General features: G+C 35.1%; 1 protein-coding gene across 6 annotated transcripts; it reads right to left on the reverse strand.

Annotated features, from left to right (window-relative positions):
* Positions 1-846: 846 nt before the first annotated feature.
* LOC121967501 (protein ZGRF1-like) lies at positions 847-22,109 on the reverse strand. Of its 6 annotated transcripts, none has more exons than XM_042517775.1 (15): positions 21,952-22,109; positions 21,577-21,733; positions 19,284-19,488; positions 18,647-18,715; positions 18,474-18,560; positions 18,199-18,267; positions 6,874-6,971; positions 4,584-4,719; positions 4,365-4,437; positions 4,174-4,268; positions 3,904-4,008; positions 3,500-3,722; positions 1,484-1,656; positions 1,330-1,388; positions 847-1,175 (listed from the first exon to the last, which is right to left on the reverse strand). In XM_042517775.1, the coding sequence occupies exons 2-15, from the start codon at positions 21,679-21,681 to the stop codon at positions 1,020-1,022; spliced, it is 1,653 nt and encodes a 550-aa protein (XP_042373709.1). In that variant the 5' UTR covers positions 21,682-21,733; positions 21,952-22,109; the 3' UTR covers positions 847-1,019. The 6 variants fall into 6 exon arrangements, with proteins under 6 accessions (XP_042373709.1, XP_042373712.1, XP_042373711.1 ...); XM_042517778.1 differs by having other exon boundaries at positions 4,192-4,248; positions 4,372-4,437; positions 21,577-21,738; positions 21,952-22,106; XM_042517777.1 differs by having other exon boundaries at positions 4,174-4,248; positions 4,372-4,437; positions 21,577-21,738; positions 21,952-22,106.
* Positions 22,110-22,115: the final 6 nt, after the last annotated feature.

Consider the following 22,115-nt stretch of genomic DNA (forward strand, 5'->3'; position numbering starts at 1 on the left):
GCGTTTGTCATTGTAATATCATTGTAGATTAATATTATCAAAATAATAATGTCATTCTTTTGCGTCCAATCAATTAGTTCGTACATAAATTGATAGCTCAGTAGATGTGGGTACCTCAAGGCATATGAACCCATGCCGGTAATTAATATTATTGATCACTGACTAAATATTATAGATTTTATAATTAATAATTAGAAAATAATTTAGGATATTATGGACCTTTTAGAAATTTGACAATTCTTATAAAATCATTTCCTTAATTAAGTTTCAAATTAATTTTAACTCTTGATTAAATTAAATTTAATTGGCTTAAATTTTAATTACATGAATTAATTTTTAAATTGAACAAATTAATTCTTTGTTTATTTCAATTAAATTCTTCTTTAATTAATTAGGAAAATTACATTTTAATTCTCTCATAATTAACCAAGCTAATTAACATTTAATTATCCACGGAATCTTTCTCAATGCCATACGTAACCGAATTGATTAAAGATCCTAATTCATTAGTTTACACAAGTTTTGATTAACATCTACAATACCATAGATTGTAGATGACAACTATTTATTATTTTAGAAGTCCTTGCAACAAATAATAATTGTCTAATAATGTCAAGTTGAAGCACCGCCTGCACCTATCCCACATGAAAAACCTCATAAATAGTAATGTCTATAAGCATTAAATCATTTGCTACTATATGAAAGGAACGTATGTCACATGCTACAAAGTCTATCTTGAAATTGTTGTATGATTAATATTTTATAATTTGTCTCAATTAAACAAAATTCAACTATATCAACTTAGATTAATTGATAAGACCACATGACAATGAAATAGTAGCCAAATTGAGCATAAAATCCGAAAATGCATCACAAAACATATTATTTTTTCTAAAAATCTTTAACTTTGCAGCAAAAGCCAAGATCTTTCCAGCTAATGCAATCATAATAAAGCAAGCATATTAGAGGAAGCACATACATACACCACAATGAACTCTAAAGAAATATTTGAATTGGATTCAGAAGCCCAAATCAAACGTAGGCAAATCATCCCCAAGTAGATCTTTAATGGATGAACTCCCACTATGAAGTTTGTCGGATATCATAGTCGATGCATCCAAAATTTGGTTGGTTCCCATTTTCCCATCTTGTTTAATATCCTCCTCTTTCAACAGCTGGAACAAAGAAAGAAGCCATAAACAGGCAGCGGAACTGTCGCTTTGAGATATTCAAGTCGAGACTAAAATGACAGGTGGAACTGATGGAAAGATATCCTTGAAGAAGATATGGAATAATTCCGGAAATAATTCCAGGTTAAGAATCTCAGACCTGGCAACAGGATTGATCTCTAATCTCAGAAGCATTCCAAGTCATAGCACAAGTCCTTTCTATTGCATACATCGATGGTAGGATTGATGGTAGGATTTGGTAAGTCAAGAAAAAAATGTCTCAAAAGATAAATATTGCCACAGAGACTACGTACCAGTATCAGAATTATTATTCTCTAGAAATTTATCTGAAATATCAGCAATGTTTTCATTTTGATTTGGCAGACAGTCCTTTTGAACAGGCAGCATCTCGTTCACTAAATCAGATGGCTCCCTTACGGCCTGAATGCCAGAAGAACATTTTACTGCTGATAGCCCCTCAATATTTCTGTAAAAAGAGCCGAAAGTGAAGTTATACAGAGGTTGGTATAGTCACAAAATCAAGTGATAAATTAGGTGTATGTCCTATACAGTCAGTATCCTAGGGGAGGTCCCTTGATTTTGGGTTACTATATGATTGGTTTGTGGACAGTTTCAAGATTTAGGCGATTGAATGATATAACAAGTAGATATGATCCTACTAATGTCAACATATTTGTATTTTTAGTACAAATAATTACAACTTTTGCTATGACTTTAGTAATACTTTTTCATCTATCCAATACATAATGACTAAGGCCAACTATCACTTGTCTACCGCCTATTGTTACCAATAAATAAATAAAATAAAAGGAAGAAAAAATGAGGAAGAAAGCAATGTAAAAGCTACTCTTGAAAGGAGGCAGGCTAAATAGGAACAAGCGGGATCCACCAAAGAAATATCTTTTACATATCCACCTAGTTTCTTGATTTTTTTTTTCCAAAAATTATAGAACATAAAAATTATTTGTACATGACAAAATAAGATTCATGAAAACCTACATAACTTGGGTTTTTACAAATGTTATATGTTGCTTCTGTCGATCTGCATTTCATTTTTTTGCAGATCAGGTTTTTTCCTATTTGTTAAAGTAGAGCATATAGTAGCTGATTCTTCAACTACATCTACAAATATAATTCATGAGAAATCACTTTACGTTATCAATTCCCTTGGCAAAAGCATATAAATAATTTTCCACTTCAAGTTAATAATTTTGGCTATCTATAAGGAGGAATACATGTGGCTATTCAGAACTAGTTCAAGACAACATTGCATGGCATGATGAGGATGTTGAATTCTTTGGAGGGATTGAATTCTTTGAGGGATAAGATGTCTGCTCTGAATGGTTGGGAAAATGAGGATGATTTGCTAAAATTAGAGAAAAAAATTGTTGCAAATGGAAGTAATTTATATTATCATGGAAGATGGGGATAAAACATCAACCAACTAAGGATATCAGAAATATCATTTCTTTAGCCGCATCAGTTATTGGTAATCAATTGGACCAGCTGCCAGAAGTGAGGCAAGACTCTGTTTCCGGAATTCAAGGATGAGTGTTAAATTAACCTAAATAGTTCTCTTGCATGTTGATGTGTATTACGCAGTGAAATCGGGGAGAACAACAACCAAAGTTGAAGGACACTAAGTTAGCTTATACCAGCGAACTTATATATAAAGTCGGATGCTTGTCTCTTATGTAGGATTTTCTCCATCAAATTAGAGATATCACTAGCAATATTCCAAACAAATGAATCATTTTAATTACATTTTAGAACTTCCTTCTGCATCTACTTCCAACACTTTTAGTTCTAATTGATTCAATTTGTCTCAACATATAACTGAATGCTACACTGAAATCTATTTCTATATTAGTAGTGGTAATTTTTTTGTGGCTATAAGTTGACTCAATTTACTTGTATGATTTTGGTATTTTTGTGCACAAAGCCACTTTAAGTTTGAGCAAACAACTACTCACATAATGATAATAGACTATGAAACATTTAAGCCGCAGAAACATAAGACACAGTGGCTAGTTTTTCTCCCAACTGCGACTATATACAATACTACCAAAATACTTTGCGCTAACGAAATATTCAAACACAATGCTGCAATAAAGATCACATCAAATTTACAGCAAGAACATTCAACCTATTACCAGTTTGGTCAAACAGAAGATCCACTAGCATTGTATTATCTTATTCTCGTATATTTTCTTTGTAATGGCATCTTAGGTTAAAATAGAAAAGGAAAAATGTGATCATAAAATACGAATGTGCAACTGATTGTCTTTATTATATGAGGAAAATCTTACTGTGATAGTGTTGATTTTGTATCTGGAGTTTTTGACAATGAAGTTTGTGTAGCATATTCAGTAGAGTCAACCTCGCTGCTATCACCCCCTTGTAAACTAAGATTCCTGATGTGCTTTCTTGCATTCTCAGAAGGGAACCCATTAGTTTGCACCATTGGATTATTGATCAGACTGTTTTCGTCATCCGGTAATGGCTTCTTAAGATTGTGAAGAATTTGGAGCGCTGAATACCAACAGAAAAAAAAAGACTAATTAATTACAATAATTCATCAGGGAAAAAATGGTTCAGGCCTTATTTTCTCTTGAGGAACAAAAAGGCTATGTTGAACACAAAATAGCATTGGGTTGTTTTAATCATTTAACGGAAGCAAAAAATGACAGGAAGATGGTTAGGATATACAAACCATTGCGCACTGGTTTGTTACTCTGTAGAGTAGGTTCAGCATCTTTGGTAGAACAAGAACTGCAAGAACTGATTACTTGTTGTGTACAAGTCTTACATATGTTTTCTGCATACACAGTCAAGAACAACTTGCCAACTCAAATAATGTTTGTTATGCTGCTAGGATGTGATGCTGTCAGAAACAACAAAATTTGTAGAAAAAAGAATGCCATGCAGTTTATAATTATAAGACTATCAACAAATGGATGGGGGTTGATCAAAATTGACAAACCATCATATAATGTCTCACTGCTTTGTAGTTGGCTACAATCTCTGAATTTGGCAGAATCATAGCTGTAAGAAGCACCTACATTTTTCGACTGAGGCCTGTAAATGTTATCATAAAAATGCCAAAAGTTATGAAACAAAACCAATTTAAAATATAGTATCAACTAAGAAAATGACCAATTTTAAGGCATTTACTTCATACTTGACTCGATGTTGCTTGAACAACTCGAGTTCTCAAGCACTGTTGATTGTACTTTTGGTAGATGCTCTGCAAATTTGATTTAGAACAGTCTTGCCTTCAGTTAAAAACCAATGGTAATGGTAAAGAACCATATAAATACTATTTTGGTTAAGATGCATCAGCAGATACTCGCTGGGTTATGCATGCTAGAAAGATTAATTGAATATATTTACCTGCAAAACTAGTCCGCATGTCAAAAATTTCAACAAGATGGTTGGGCAATTGGAGCTTATTTCCAGTTTTAACACATTCCACGGTCTCAAGGTATTTGCTACTCAGTACTGAACCATCTTCACTCAGCAACATAACCTAACAAGATATTATTGAAAGCTACGAATAAAATGGAGATTGTTCGCCTCCATAACAAGATGAAAAGAGAATGACCTCATGTATTATCTACATGTTTTGAATATTTGCATCAACAGGCAATACAAATATTCTGTTAAACAAATATGCAGTAGGTCTACATGCTCCATGGCAATATATATTTGGTCCTCAGTGTTCAGAGAATATTTCTAAATTTTATCCTGCTTTATTTTTAGTTTCATTATGATAGATTAAATTTAATTTGGAGGACCTAGACATGAAGTTAGAGGGGTGTGTCAATGGATAAGGGGTTGGATTGAAGAATAAGCTCAATCCAGAACCTAATCTAATCAATTTTGATTTGGACTGGGTTAATAGAAATTAATCATACACGCTCATTGGAGAGTGATCACTCGCTGAAAATTATTTCTCCTTGTACATCACTTGAGAGAAGCAGTAGTGAAGAGGAAATGTTGGACGCAATATGAGATGTAAGAGTGAACACTCAAGCACATCATATTTCAAAGTCAGAGGCTAGGGACAGCAACAAACAACGTCAAAGCAAGCAAGTATTAGGCAATATCCTAACTCCTTTACTTGGAGCATCATGCTTCTTCTAGTTCGATTGATTCTTCCTTCAAGGACAAGCATTTGATCTCTACTAGTTTGCTTTGTGATTATATTTGTGTTGAGACTTTCATATGAATGTTGAGAGAGTTTCAAGAGGTAAAATTGATACAAATATAGGACTAGCAGAGGAGGCAATCATTGTTCACACTTCACAGTGCTCTACTCAGAACCAATATTTGACATGGGTATGAGCCCAAGTGTTACGCAATTTTTTCAAAGCAAATACATGAGAACTCATAGAAAATGATCCCAATTTAGGACAGGTACCAAAACACAATAATGAAGGTAAAGTTTAGCTATTAACTTAATCTATTTAATTCTTATTAAATAAGTTAGTAGATCGGATGATTAATATATTAACCATAAACTAAAGATTAACTTAATTACTATAATTTAAGTTCATAAATTAATCTATTTAAACATTTTTTACTAAATATAATTTAACTCATAAGATGTCGAAGTTATAAATAATATAAAGCCAAATTTTCCCCTAACCCACCCTTAGCCTAATTCCTCGCCCTCCCCTTGAGACATCGTGTATGACACCACTATCCCCGAGCAATGTCTCTCACCATGTCAACCTCCCTGTACGATGTACTTGCAAACCAAACAAGTTGTTAACTAAGGGCACTCTCTTCTCAAGCAATGAAACTTACCTCTGAGAACCCAAAAAGGAAAGCTTCCTCATCCACCTCTATTTCTTCCTCTTGATCTTCATTTCTCCTTAAACAAGTTTGACTCATTTACTTGTGCCTATATTATGTAATGTGGCATAAGTATGAGAGAGGAATAACCAATTTAAGTAACAAAGCTAAAAATTGGCCTAGGAGTTCACATATATAGCCACCTAGGTGTTTTAGACAAGGGATGCATAACATATATGATATACGAGCCTTTACACAATTTGGGTATCCATGCAGCTTAGGACCTTTAGATAAGCCATATATAGACACAAGAAAATAGAAATAGGTAATGAGATCTAGAAAAAACTTGGTTAAAAATAGATAAAGGTACATTGAAATTCCAGGGATTGGTAATGATAATTCTTTTGTATATAGGAGCAGCCAAGGAAAATACACATGATCTAGGAGATACTAGGACAAAGATATGAACAAAATAAGTTCATTCTTGGTTGTTGTGTCTTGATATCTTGATTATTTTGTTAATATCTTTTTGGTTGCTCCTCTCCCCAGTCACCCCACCGTCAATCATAGCCCACCTCCCTCCCTTGATCCCTGTCCTCCTCATCCTCCTCTCTTGATTCCTGTACCCTCCTCTCGCCATCCGCCCATTGCCAATCATAGCCACCGCTAGCTGCACATTGCCATCGGCTAGCCATTAGCCCCTAGTCTCTTCTTCCCTCTCCTCCAATAGCCCTTCTCTCTTTTGGTACCTCACTTCCTTTTGTCACTTTATTTCAGCTATGCATGACTGCCATAGCTGGACTCTGGTGTTGTCTTTTTTAACAAAATGCTCATAAAAAATCTTTAAAAAAACCATCAAAGTGAATTGAATATTTTAACTAACCTGAGTCATGTGTGATCCACGTGATAAAAGTCGCAATATGCCATCATGATACTTCTTTGCCTTCTGTGTTATCTGAGTAGTGTATAAAACATTCCACTCTATAGAAGAAAGTAAATGTAAACAAAGTGCAAAACCATGTAGAACAACATAAACTTGATTGCTTTTGAAGAAACAACTCAAAACTTCAAAGGAAATTTTATAACTTTACAATACAATGGCTAAGGATAGAAATGTAAATTATTTTGGCTTAAGAAAGAAAAGAAGAATAGGGCAGCCCGGTGCACGAAGCTCCCGCCATGCGAGGTTCCGGGGAAGGATCCATTGTACGCAGCCTTACCCTACTTTTTGCAAGAGGTTGTTTCCAGGATTCAAACCCGTGACCTTTTGGTCACATGGCAACAACTTTACCGTTACGCCAAGGCTCCCTTCTAAAGAAAAGAAGAATCTTGAGAGAAAAAAAATATAGTGTTCCATATTAGGTTAAGAAAGAAAAGAAGAATCTTGAGAAAAAAAAAATCTAGTGATCCAAGGAAAAGACATGCAATATTGAAAAATTTTAATGATAAAATTTGACTTAGCAGAAGTAATTTTCATGATGCCCTCAATGCATACAAGTAAACAATAAAATATTTAAGAGTGCAGCTACTTTGAAAATTATCTTGTGTGTATCTTGTGTATGTCTGGACATAGACCACTGAAAAAAAGTTTCCTATCCAAAAAGCACCATTTTGTGTACTAAACAATTCAAATCAGTTGACATGCCATTAGTAACAATATGTACCATTGTCAATCAACTACCAACTTAGAATTTCACATTTAAATACACTACAAGCATAAATATAAATAAATGCTTGGATGATTTTAGTTGTCGTGGAAAATGTGGATCGAATTAATATTTCTCAAAGAATTTTTTTACATTTAAAATAGGAATACCCATTATATACAACATTACAATAGAAGAGAGAATAGGAAACTAATTATTCTGTATATAAAAAATTAATATCTTTCTAACTAAATCCCTTGATTTCCTACTTAGTGCTCACAGTTGTTTTATTTCTGTACAAGCTGTGAAATCTATTCACAACTGTTTGACAAAGCTATACAAATTGTGACAACTTGTCAAATTTGCACAACCTGTGACAGCTACTGACAGCTATTTGCACTCCCCTCAAGCTGAGGAATAGATGTTTTCCATTCCCAGTTTGACTATGAGATCGTAAAATCTAGAAATGTTCAATCCCTTTGTTAACACATCAGCCAATTGTATTTCTGACGGGACATATGACATATACACTAATCCTTCTTCCAATTTTTCCTTGATAAAATGTCTATCAATTTCAATATGCTTAGTCATATCATGTTGAATAGGATTATGAGCCGACTTATTATCACAATAGAGTTGCATGGGGTATTCCAATTTGATTTTCAAATCATCTAGAATAATCTTTAACCAAATTAATGCACATAATCCTTGAGCAATGGCTCTAAATTCTGATTCTGCAGATGATCATGCCACCACATTTTGTTTCTTGCTCCTCCATGTCACCAGATTACCATCAAGAAAAGTACAATATCTTGTAGTTGATCTTCTATCCACTAGAGAACCTGCATAATCTGCATTTGTGTAAGCTTCTAAAGCTAGTGTCTCATTTCTCTTGAACAAAATTCCCTTTCCCAGAGTACCTTTCAAATAATGTAATACTCTGTAAGCAGCTTAAAGGTGAGATTCTCTTGGATCATGCATGAAGTGGCTGATTACACTCGCAGCATATGCAATGTTTGGAGGAGTGTGAGCAAGGTATATGAGCCTCCAATCAACCTCTGATACATTCTTTTGTCAACAGTTGGTTCTTCCTTAGCTTCTCCTATCTTGTGATTTGGATCCATTGGATTAGAAATCGGTTTACATCCAATCTTCCCGATTTCAACTAACAAATCAATCACATACTTATGCTGAGAAATAAAAATTCCTTTGGTAGAGTATGCTACCTCAATACCAAGGAAATACTTCAGTTTACCCCATTGCTTTATTTCAAACTCCTTTATGAATTGCTACTTTAGATCATGTTTTTCCTTTTCATCATTTTCAGTCACAATGATATCATCTACATATACTAGAAGAGCGGTCACCTTCCGTTGAGTCCTTAACAAAGAGAGTATGGTCCCCTTGGCTTTGGGCTTTGGTTATACATAGATTTCTTCATGACTATTGTAAATCTTCCAAACCATGCCCTAGGAAATTGTTTTAGACCATAAAGAGTCTTCCTCAATTTACATACTCTATTATCAGTATCCCCTTCAAATCTTGGTGACAGGTTCATATAAATTTCTTCATCTAAATTTCCATGTAGAAATGCATTCTTCACATTATACTGTAGGAATTGTCAGTTGAAGTGTGCAGCTAAAGATAGTAGAACTCTAACAATATTCATTTTAGCAACTGGAGCAAAGGTCTCTTAATAATCTACCCCATACGTTTGCGTATAACCTTTTGCCACTGACCTAGCTTTATATCTCTCAAGAGATCCATCTGATTTGTATTTTAATGTGAAAATCCACTTATAATCAACAATGTTCTTCCCCTTTGGCTTCTCAACAACCTCTCATGTCTTATTCTTTTCTAATGCATCCATTTCCTCCCTCATGGCATCCCACCATTCCCTTTTTGACAATGCCTCAGACACAGTATTAGGAATAGTCATGGTATTTAGACTCATAATAAATCTTTTGTGGGCTAGTGATAGATGTTTAAGAGAAACATAATGAGATAGAGGATAGAGAGGGTGTTTGGTGCATTCTCTAGTACCTTTTCTAATACCAATGGGAAGGTCAAGGCTATCTGTTAGGTTAGTGGATGATTCAATAGATTGTAAAAGTGGGTCAAAACTTACCATGATCCCAGCATCAGGGCCGGAGGTTTGTGGTTGAGGTTCTTGGACTTGTTTCGCTTCTGGAGCGGCCTTTCTCCTTGAATACACTTGAGGGATACTTAGAGTATCACTAGGAGGAGACTCACAGGATGGAATAGAAGGTGATTCGATACGAACTTGAGTAAGAGGAAGATCAAGAGCGTTAATGTTGGTACCCCGTAGTAATTTTGATGTGATCAACCAAGTCAGGTTAGGTCCTGTTAATATTTAACCCTTGTGTCTAAGTGTACAGAAGCTTAGGAACACAAGAAGTCGAGCGAAAAACGCAACTAGCGAGAAGGATGGCACGGGAAAGGAACTGGCAGGCTCGGTGCATCCAAGGGACGAGGCGTTGCGGAAGAATACACCGGTGGACGAGAAGGACGTGCACGACATTTGAGGGACGAGAAGCCGGAACAAAAATCTGCTCGAGGAGAAGGCCAGAAATTAAATTCGGGTAAGCCCTATTTCGGTTGGCTGAAATCACCCAGGCGATCGGAGCAGCGGAAGAGCTAAAATGGAACTATGGAGTTGCTGGAGGCGCCTTCAACAGGAGTTGAAGGCACCTCCGTGACCTTCAGGTTGAAGGCGCCTTCAGCAGGTCACGGAGGCGCCTTCCAGCCCATGGAAGGCGTCTTCGACCTTTGCCGTTAGCAATGGATAAACTGCGGCTCGCTGGAGGCGCCTTCCAACTATGTGGAAAGCGTCTTCCAACCACGGATAAGATTTTCCAGGGGCTATAAAAAGAAAGACCCCTGGACCTAAGAAATATGTATGAAGTGTTGTATTCATGTCCTAGATACTTTCTGAGCTTCCAACAAGTGTAAGAGGTTTCTCCGCCTTCAAAAAAAAGGAGATCTTTAGTGCATTTACTTGTCTTGGATTAACAACCACCCCGGTTGTAACCAAGTAATTCTTTTGGCCTCGTTTTTTTTGTTGTTCATTTATTCTATTTTTTTTAATCTGAGTTAAAAGTTGAGGAAGGTTTTTCTTGTTCACCTCCCCTCCCTCCGACCTATATTAGGCCAGGTTCAAATGACTCACAAGTGCTATCTTTTGTCATTGAAATCTCCCCTTGAGGATAGAACTTGGAGAAGAACGGGGTATGTTTAAAGAAGGTAACATCAACCGAGATGTAAAACTTTTGAGATGAAGGGTGGTAACACTTATACTCTTTTTGAGTGGATGAATATCCAAGGATGATACACTTGATGGCACGAGGATCTAGTTTATCTCGAAGTGGATTGTGGATATGAACAAAACAGTGCACCCAAAAATCCTAGGAGTAAGTCCATTTGTGATTTGGAAATGAGGATAAAACTCATTGAGGAGTTGCATGCGACTCTTGCTATCTAGGACATGTGAAGGAAGTCTATTTATCATGTATGTTGCATTAAGGATAGCCTCTCCCCAATAGGATTTAGGGGGCATTGTCGTGGAAAAGAATAGCACGAGTAGTATTGAGTAAGCGTCCATTTTTCCTTTCTGCTATTCCATTTTATTGGGGTGTATAAACACAAAATATATCATGAATAATCCCTTGGGATTGGAAATAGGAGGACAAAGTTTGGTTGAAGTAATTTCTAGCGTTATCGGTTCTAACACTTTTGATTTTCACTCCAAATTGATTTTGTATCATTGAATGGAAATTAGGAATAATAATATTAACATCATATTTTTGTTTGAGGAGAAACACCCATGTAACCCGAGTGCAATCGTCAATTAAGGAGACAAACTATCAAGCCCCAAAAATATTGGGAATATTAGAAGGACCCCATATGTCACTATGAATTAAATGAACGAGAGTAGAACTTCTTTTATTACTAATATGGAAGGGTATACGAGAATGTTTTGCCAATTCGCAAACATCACACTAAAATTCAGAAACATCCAATCCTTGAAAAAGATGAAGAAACGTGACCTTTAAAAATCTAAAAGAGGGATGACCAAGACGTTTGTGATGCAATCAAATATTGTCCTTATTGGAAGAACTGTGAAAGGTCAGACAAATTATTCTTTTTAGTGGATTTAAGGTAGTAAAAACCACTATGTTCCTTAGCAAGTCCAATCCTCCTCCCTGAGTCCTGATCCTGGAAAACTCAATACGAAGGGGAAAAAATGGCATGATAGTGAAGTTCAGTAGTTAATTTTTGAATGAAAATAAGGTTGGCAGACAATTTTGGTACATGGAGGACGTTTTTGAGGATAAGGTTAGGAGTAAGATGAACATTTCCAAAACCAACAAAAGTGGCTAAAGATCCATTGGCTACTATAATTTTTCTGTTACTTGGCCTGGGGTTATAAGTGTGAAAAATTTTAGAATTGAGAGTGTGGTCTGTGGCACTGGAGTCTATTATCCATGAGTTATCAAGCAAACTATTTGAGGTATTCATACAAGAAGAGAGTGAGGGGATACTTAAGAGAGTCAAAGAGCATGCGACAGATAGTTTATCAAGAGAACCCAACAATCCTCGAAGTTTCTCAATTTCTACACTGTTGAATCTGCCAAGAATTGAGTTGTCTTCAATATGGGATTGCTCGATCAGGTGTGCAAGAGAACCCAACAATCCTCGAAGTTTCTCAATTTCTACACTGTTGGATCTGCTAAGAATTGAGTTGTCTTCAATATGGGATTGCTCGATCAGATGTACTTGAGATTTGTGTTACCTCCATGACTTCCCCATTCTCGACTTGGTGGTTTACCATGTAGTTTCCAACGTGTCTCTTTGGTGTAGCGAGGTTTCTTACCGTAGTTGCACCAAAGATGGGCTTTATTGTCTTTAATCAAAGTCACACCATACTTATCTTTCTCCTATAAGTCAGTTTTGGAAGCAAGGGTTGTTCCAGCCATGGGTTAGGGCTCAAGCATCACACTTCATCAACTTTCCTTAGCCCGGAGTAGAGAGATCACCTCTACTAGAGACGATATGCAGTCTTTGCCAATGATTTGGATCTAGACCTGATCAAATTCAGGATCGCCCAAAAAATCATATACACGCTCATTTTCAATAAAATTCTTCAAAACAGTGGCATCTGAAGCACATTGCATCTCAATTACTTGGTAGTAATTGAGTTCTTGCCATAAATTTTGCAAAACCGTGGAATAGTCAGTGATTGATTTATCTCCTTGCTTAGTAGCACTTGCATTTACTTTAAGTTCATAAACTTGGGCAGTATTACGGGCTTTTGAGTAAGTGTGGATAATGCAATCCCAAATTTCATGAGCAGTATAAAGCAATGTTCGAAATTGCGCCCTAGGCGGCCGCCTAGGCGCTGTGCGGCAGAATGCCGCGCCGGAAACCAGAGAGGCGGAAGCCCTAGGCGGCTGGGCCGCCTAGGCGGTCCTCGGCGGTCCTCCGCGGGTTTCGGCAGCCTTCGGCGGACTTCGGCGGGTTCGGCGGGCTCGGCGGGCCAAGTTTTTTAAGGCATGTTAAATCTGAGTTTTAGGTATTTGCCAGGCGTTCGTTCGTTTCATCGCCCCGGCTGTTCGTCTTCCCTGATCTCTCCCTGATCGCGTTGCTTCCGGTAAGTTTTTGTTTCTGTTCATTTTTGTTTCATCGCCCGTTTTTTGTTTCTCAAATCTGCGTCGCGGCAACACCCGATGCATCGCAGGTGTCAGACGCTGCCGGAAGCTTCGCCGGACGCGCCGGACGCGTCCGGCGAAGTCCGGCGTTGCTTCGAGCAACGCCGGTAGAGTCGCGATGCTTCTGGCTGTGCCAAAAGCTTTCCGCGCGACGGAGCCCTCCCGCGAGCCGCCGGTGGTGGCCCGTGGCGTCCGCCGTCGCGCGAGTCGCGAGCGAAAGAGACGCACTTTTTAGCGTTTTCTTTTTTTATTTTTTTTTTAGATTTAATAAATTAAAACAATTCCTAACTCCTAACGGGGATAATTTTAATAATAAGGTTGAGTTCATAAACCCTAATAAAATTAAGATCCCAATTAAATATATTTAAAATTTATCTTTTTTATAATAAATATTATTAATTTATATAAAACAAATTTAAATATATAAAATTATATATAAAATTCTAATAACCATTATTAATTTATATAATCATATTTAAATATATAAATAATATATTTAATTTTTTTAAATAAATAATATTAAATGTTAATTTATATATTAACATATTTAAAAAATTTAAAATTATAATAAATATTATCATTTATCACTTTATCAGATTTAAAAATATAAAAATATTTAAAATTAAAAAACATATAATACATTATACATATTAATAAATCATATTTAATTATTTATAAATTATATTAAAATTTTAAAATTTTTAATAAATATTATTAATTTATATAAATCATATTTATAAATTTTATATATGATAAATGTATATTAATCGGATTTATAAATATTAATTATTAAAATTTTTAAAATTCTAATAAATATTATTAATTTATATAAATCAGTTTTAAAAATATGAAAATTAAATTAAAATTTTAAAAATTCTAATAAATATTATTAAAATTCTAATAAATATTATTAATTTATATAAATCAGTTTTAAAAATATAAAAATTAAATTAAAATTTTAAAAATTCTAATAAATATTATTAATTTATATATAAGTATATAACAGATTTAATAATATAAAAAATATATTTAAAATTAAATTTATTTAAATAAATATCTAATAAATTTTATTAATTACTTGTTAATGACTTAATGTTATATTTCATATTTTCATTATTTTGTATTGTATATTTGTATGGTATAATTAAATTTTATTATCATATTATGTCTTGTTATATATAATTTTTTTTCCTTCAGATTATCTGTTATCAATGGCAAGCAATCCATCTTCGACAGCATCTGTCACTCAACCCGAATCCGGAATTCTTAGAAGAAAATCAAATGACATCGGATGGGAGTTTGGAATATTGATTGATCCTAAGAACCTCGACAAAATTAAATGTAAGTTATGTGGAAAAGCAATGTCAGGAGGAGTGTATAGGATAAAGGAGCACATTGGAAATATACCTGGAAATGTATGGTTGTCGAAAAGCAAAAATAAGTGCAAACATATTTTAGAAGGAGGAACAGAAGAAGAACAAAATAATGGAAGAACAAAGTTGTAGAGCGAGGTGGCTATTCTAGATGAAGAAGAAGGTCTTGAAGTTGAAGGGATGGATGGAGTTAAAAAACCTCTTCCACTTGGCCCCATGGATAGATATGCATCGGCAATTGCTCCAGAAAATGCAGGCTCTAGTGGAAGTAAAGTACTTCGGCAAAAAAATATAAATGAGGCTCTTTTCAAAGAGAGAACTCAACAAGTTCAACAATATGTTGGGAGATGGGTTTATGAAAATGGAATCTCATTCAATGCTGTTGATAATGATAGCTTCAAGCAACTAATGGAGGCAGTGGGTCAATTTGGACCAGGATTCAAGCCTCCAACTCAATATCAACTTAGGGAGCCACTATTAAAAGCCGAAGTTGAAAGAACAAAACAATTGCTGAAGAAACATGAAGAAGAATGGGCAAAGAATAGATGCTCAATCATGACAGATGCATGGAGTGATAGAAAAAGAAGAAGCATCTTAAATTTGTGTGTTAATTGCAAGGAGGGTACTACATTTTTAGAGTCTAAGGAGTCTTCAGAAGAGGACATACTGAACTTATTTTGAGTATGTTGACAAGTGTGTTGAACAAGTAGGAGCTCGAATATTGTTGATTGTTACAAACAATGCCACCAACAATATGGTGCGTAAATTGATGAGAGAAACGACCGGATCTTTGGAGTTCATGTGCAACTCACACGGTTAATCTCATGCTTGAAAGTATTGGTAAACTTCCACGATATAAAAAGGTGATTGAGCAATCCAAGGCTTTTACCATTTTCATCTACGCTCACCATAAGACTTTATCATTGATGAGAAGTTTCACGAAGAAGAGAGTAGTCGCCGAGTTACGTTTCATCAAATTTCCTCACATTCAGTTTGATTGAAAAAAGCTAGTTTAAGAGCCGTGTTTACGTGATATGTGGAGAAATGTAAATGGTCCAAACAAAGAAAATTGGCTTACTCTACTGATGAGCATGAGTTTTGAATGGTGTGACACTTTGTTTGAAAATATTTGCTCCTTTGGTAAGAGTTCTTGATTGGTAGATGGAGATGAAAGCCAATGGGGTTTTATATGGGGAGCTTCTTGCTAAAGAAGATATCAAGATGGCTCGAATAACGGAATCAAATTATCTATCATAGTCATTATTGAGTAAAATGAAGGATAGACTTGATACATCATCATACCATGCTTTTTGTAATCCTTATTTTTACTAAAGATAGTTATTGCTCTTTATGAGGAGGTCATGATGGGGATTTTGAATGATGGAAACTTGCATGTCAATGAGTTAGATCTACAAGATACAATTATTAACAAGGAATTTCCAAAATATAGAAATAAGACTGGGTTGTTTGGAAAAACATTGGCAGCAAAAGCATGTGAAAAAAATGATGATACATTTGATCCATGGGCATGGTGGAGTACATACGGTGCTCACACACCTAACTTGCTAAGGGTGGCATTGAGGATACTTTCATTAACTACAAGTTCATCTAGGTGTGAAAGAAATTGGAGTACATTTGAAGGAGTAAGTTTTAAACTTTCAGTCTACTCTTTAATTAAATTAGTTATAATTTTTAATGTCTACTCTATATTCAGGTACTAACTATAATATTTACTTTCTCTGTTTTTTTTTAGATTCATACAAAGAAAAGAAATAGGTTGGATGCCAACAGGTTGAACAATCTAGTATTTGTCCAATTTAATGCTAGATTGTTGAACAAACAAAAAAGAGAAAAAGAAAGAAATGTTGATGTCCTTCTTGCAAAAGATGCTTCAAATGCACAAGGTTGGATTGTGGATGGTGGGGAAGATGATGAAGTTGAACTAGGTTCCGGGCTCACTTGGCAAATGGTTGATGAAGCAAGTGGAGCAGATGAAAATCTACAACCCCGAAGAAGCTCTAGAGTGAGAGAACTTCATGAAGATGATTTTGAATCCGAAGAAGAAGACGAGGATCACAATAATGATATTGAGTTTGTGTCCGATGAAGAACAAGTTATTGAAAATTATGGAGAAGAAGAAGCAGAATAAATATGAGTCTATGAGATATTATTAGTTGTGTAATTTTGAACTCATTTTGTTAAGACATGATTTATGTTATTTAACAATTATATTTTGCTTAGTGGTTACTGGTTACTGATTCACAATGCATTGTAATCTTGAATTGAACTATTGCTACTATTTTCCAATGTTCTACTGTTTGCTATATGATTATGATAACTTACTGCATGTTCTATTGTTTAACTGTTTTTTTTAACTCATATTTACTAAGTCTAGTATATTTCCTTTGCACAAAACTATTAATTTTCTTTTATAGTTTTTCATTTTTTGGTATTGGAAAGTATGTATTTATTTCAGCATACATTGTTAGATCTCCATTGCTATGAAATTGTTTAAGACAACATTTAGATTTGTATATGACATTATCCACAGTCCACATGAAACAAGGAATACCGAGGAATCCGCCTAGCGCCGCCTAGTCCCCGCCTAGGCGGCCTAGGCGCTAGGCGCTGCTCCGCCGCCCGACTAGCGCCTAGCGAATTTTAGAACCATGGTATAAAGAAACATACATGCATATGGATGGTCCATGGAATCCCATAACCAAGACATAATCATAGAATTGTCTTCATCCCATGCCTCAAAAAGTGGATCGGTCGTGGCGGTCCTGTCCCAAGGATATAGCTAAGTTTGCCTTTGCCTTTGAGGTATGTACGAACAACCTGAGACCATTTCAAGTAGTTCTTTCCGTTGAGTCAATTGGAAGTCCGAATATTCTAAAAATCACTAATTTTCTGAACTAAACTGTCGTCATCAAACACAATAGATTGGCTAGGGTTGTTGAAAATGGTTGTTTGAGAATCAGCCATGATGAAGATATGTAGAAAAGATAATTAGCAATGAAGGCTAAAGCTCTGATGTCATGTGGAAAATGTGAATCGAATTGATATTTCTCAAATAATTTTTTTACATTCAGAATGGGAGTACCCATTATATGCAACATTACAATAGAAGAGAGAATAGGAAACTAATTATTCTATATATAAGAAATTAATATCTTTCTAAATCCCTTGATTTCATAGCTGTTTTATTTATGTACAAGCTGTGAAATGACACAGCTATACAAGCTGTGAAATCTATTCACAGCTTGTCAAATCTGTACAGGCTGTGACAACTGCTGTGGCAGTCGTTCACCTCTCCCTATAACTACAGTACATTTTAATCCTCTACTCTCCACAATGTACATCAAAGGATTGCCTAAATAAATACAGAAAATTTTCTAAGGAGAGCAGAATATTGTTGAATTAGTAACAACAAATCACAAAAGACAACCAAAATACAAACCTTTTGGTTTACTTTGGACAGCATATTGAGGTTGCATTATTTTCAAGTTATCAAGTTCACTCTTGGTTGCTGTATCAAACACACAAAAGCAAGCTAGACTGTTATACATATTTTTCATAGCAAAGATAAAATAATCAAGAAATATAAAGGAATAAATAAAGTTGCCATTAACTTCTTAAAGAAACAAGGAAATGCAAAATGAGACTAGTAGATTTTAAAACAACAATGAAGATGTGAAGGTGCATGGCATAACATATATGCAACAAAATGCTAACCCTTTGTTTTGCTGCTGCTTGTAGCACTCAAACTGTTATGCGGTATACTTGTGAATTTGACTTTTTTCATTTCCAAAGATAAGGGTGCTATTGTCATACAAAATTAAAATTTAGATCCATGTCACTTATAAACTGCTGATTTATGAATTCAGAAATGATAGAAAAAGACAAACCTCTGTTTCTGCAGTTCATCCTATTTAGAAATTTAAGTGGCATTTTACCAATCCCTCCTTTCTCATTCTCTGCAAAAGGTACAATAGCTCAACTAAAACTGGGATACGAGTAAGATAAGGCTTCAGAGTCGGTCTCTAAGAAACCTACTCCATTGCATTATTCTCTGGAAAAAGGTACTATAACCCAACTAAAACTGAGATAGGAATAAATAAGATGAGGCTTCACAATGAGTGTCTAAAAAACTTATCCCACTGAAACATCCAGTAATTAACATCAGTTCCAGTCAGTTCAACAAATCTGATCCATCCAACCAGATTTGAATTGACCTAACTATGATTTACAGTCACAGCATAAAAAAATTTAGAACATAAATTTACAAACAAAAAAAAAACACAAAGCAATAAGCATGAGATTCTTCATTCGGCTCTAAATATATCTAAACACAAACTACAAGATCTAAAAATCTCGAAATGATTTAAACCGATCAAATGGGAATTTTCCTAAAACTCAAGTTGAGGTTTTCCAATAACCCAAAAACCAAACTGAGGTTGGTAAGGTTTTTCGATGCCCAATTCATAAGGTGGAAAATAAAGATACCAAAACTAGGTATTAGTTCAAAATGAAAGACAAACCTACCCTTTTGTTGCAAGGCCTGAGCCTTCTTATCTAACTTCAAGCTGATAATGACATTTTCCTTTGTAATAGGAACTTTGTCCCCTTCAAGGCTTCCAATGTCAACAAGGTGGGCTTCAAAGGTCAAAGTTCCACCACTTTCAATCATCTCACCTTTCTTCAGGAACCGACTATCTATGAGCTTTTCACAATCATCATATAACAAAACCTGATAATGCAAGGAAACAAGTTAGTAAGCAAACAGGCCACAAGAAAGAGCAAATGCGCCTTTAACTTATGTAAGTTTATTTCAAATACCATTATACATCACATGATGTGATTCTTTAGGGTAGATGATACTATACTTTCAGGTATGTTGATATTTCATACACCTTAATTAAATATAAGTATATAATGAATACCCACAGTTGTTTAATTTTATATGTTCTGTCAATTAAACTAAGAGTAACAATGTTAATCTGGACTTCCAATGATCATTCTTATCCAAAAAAAAAGTAATTTTTAGATCAGAAAAAAAAACAATTTTTTTTCATTTTTTTTCTCTTTCTACCCTTCTCTTTCTTCTTTCCTTTTACCTTCTTCCTCCTGTTGTCACTACCACAACTGATCCCAGTACGAGGTAGTACTACCCTAGGGTATCAACAATTAGGTAGGGTGCTGTGTCTAGCATCAACATGAGTTGATCATGCACATAAAAGTTAAGGAATGAAATTGTAAAGAAAACAGTCTTATATGACAAGACAATATGGTTTGAAGCATTTATACAAATCTTTCACATATTCATTTGTCTTTCATGACAAAAGAAAAGTCACACTTATAAAAGTTGGACAAAACCCCAAAGTCCCAAACCACATACAAAATAGTTAAGAGAGATTATCAAAGTTCAAAGGACCTAGAAAATAAACAAAAGAAACTTGTGACCATTCAGTTTCACAATGTAAGAGGGAGGATAATTATGACAATGTTAACCAAGATTATTATATGAATATTCAGTCAGAAGAATTTTGGACAATTCTGCAGATTAACATACATTATTGCAGAAACTAAATGAGATCCATTTCATGGTTCGACCAAGCAATTGGTGAACACAGGACTATGAGAAAGCTTAACATGATTCTTTGTAACCAAGAATGGAGGGTTTTTTCCAGAGCCCGAAGCTTTGCTATTGGAATCAAGATGTCTCTGACAATGCATCTCGTATACTTAAATCATTTGATGTGGCTAAAAGTTAGAGGTGGTTTAAGCTTTTCAATTGCTGGAATAAATGTCCTAGGATCCTCAAGTCTGTGTTTGTCGCATGGGGCAAGTCTATTATTAATTCAAAAGTTGGTAGACCAATTTCAATGTTCATACAACAAATTTAAGAAGGTGAGACAGTAGCTGAAGAGGTTGCAATCTTAGTAAACCTTGTAGCATAGAAAATTGAATTATTTAAGGACAAGCTTGAGCGTATATGAATCAATTCGAGCTGAATTACATCACAAAGAAGCTGATATGAAAGAAGAGTTTAGATCACATAGATAATGAAGAATCTCACTTGAGAGAGAAATTGAGGTGGCTAAATGCATTATTAGGAACTAATAACTGAAAACAGTGGATTCTTCTACTATGAAATTTCAAAATCAGAAGCAACTTGAATTTTATAAATCCTAATATAAACTGTCGGGGCATCCTGCTTGATGGTTCTGAGCTGAAAAAGGAAGCACCAGATTTTTATTTTAAAAGGCCGTACTCAGTACCCTGAGAAAAGCTATGTTATACAGTCCGATTCACATCTTCTGCTGATTAATCATGATTATGTGGTTAAATTGTTTGTTATTGGAGTATTATAGAGATGAACTCATGCTGTTGAAGGCTGATTTGATGTCAACTGGTCTCCAGTTTGTCAAATAAGAGGTTTTATGGACTCAACTTGGGCAGATTCATATAACTGTATACGGACACAGCAAAATGCTAATTGACTTGTCATGCACCATATCAGTTACATCAGACTGATGCAGAAGTTTTTCCTCGTTAGTAGATAAAAGTGATTCAAAGCATGAAGAGTGCTCCTCGAAGCTAAGTTTAAGTGTTGATTGGGACGCCACCAAATTATCCTTTTAAACATCAAAAAGAAATCAGAAATACAATAAGGATGCACACAAACACATAGACAGATGCACGCATTCATGAATTCACGCAGAAATCTAAACACAACAACCCTGTTTACTGGATATTAACTAAAGTGTAAAGAAAATACAGGAATAAATGGCATCAAGAATGCAACTCCAACAAGAGTTCAAGAAAGACTACATACCTTGTCGCCTGAATCGCTAATCTGTAGTATGCCATCGTGGTAAGTTTTTCTCTTCTGCTTCAGGTGCTTTGTATACGTAACAATCCATTTCCCAGAATATGTCATATATTACCATGCAAATGAATTGCCACACTCGCACACTTATAACCCTCGCGAGCTGACCTAACGAAATAGTGAGAAACAATGTACGCAACAAGAATCCTTCACAACAAGTCAAAATAACTAATTCCAAAAAAGACAATGTTTACATCAGATCGTTAAAAAATGCCGACGCCTTGTTCATAGGGTTGGTGCACCAAAAAGAAACGAGGAACGAGATTCAAAAAGGGAAAATGGAAACAAATGAAAATGAAGGGAAGTTCGAACGAGATAGACCTAGGGTTCTTGAATAACCAAGCGATGTAGTCTGCAGCAAGGCGAGGAGGAATGAGGATCGCCTCCCTTCATCAGTCGACGTGACCGTCGCAGATGGCCAGAAGAAAACCAGCGTGGACCGCCATCCGCTTCCCTTTTTTTTTTTTTTTAATTTGAAGGGCACG

Source organism: Zingiber officinale, chromosome 3B, assembly GCF_018446385.1.
Source record: "Zingiber officinale cultivar Zhangliang chromosome 3B, Zo_v1.1, whole genome shotgun sequence".
Classification (NCBI taxonomy): domain Eukaryota; kingdom Viridiplantae; phylum Streptophyta; class Magnoliopsida; order Zingiberales; family Zingiberaceae; genus Zingiber; species Zingiber officinale.

What these genes read in the sequence shown, in the direction of transcription:
- LOC121967501 (XM_042517775.1), bottom strand. Translation starts at nt 21,681, where the DNA reads ATGACATATTCTGGGAAATGGATTGTTACGTATACAAAGCACCTGAAG. An exon ending in AAGCAGCAGCAAAACAAAGG is followed by an intron (nt 18,268 to 18,473) that starts GTTAGCATTTTG and finishes TGTTTGATACAG; the next exon opens with CAACCAAGAGTGAACTTGAT. An exon ending in AACATCGAGTCAAGTATGAA is followed by an intron (nt 4,269 to 4,364) that starts GTAAATGCCTTA and finishes TAACATTTACAG; the next exon opens with GCCTCAGTCGAAAAATGTAG.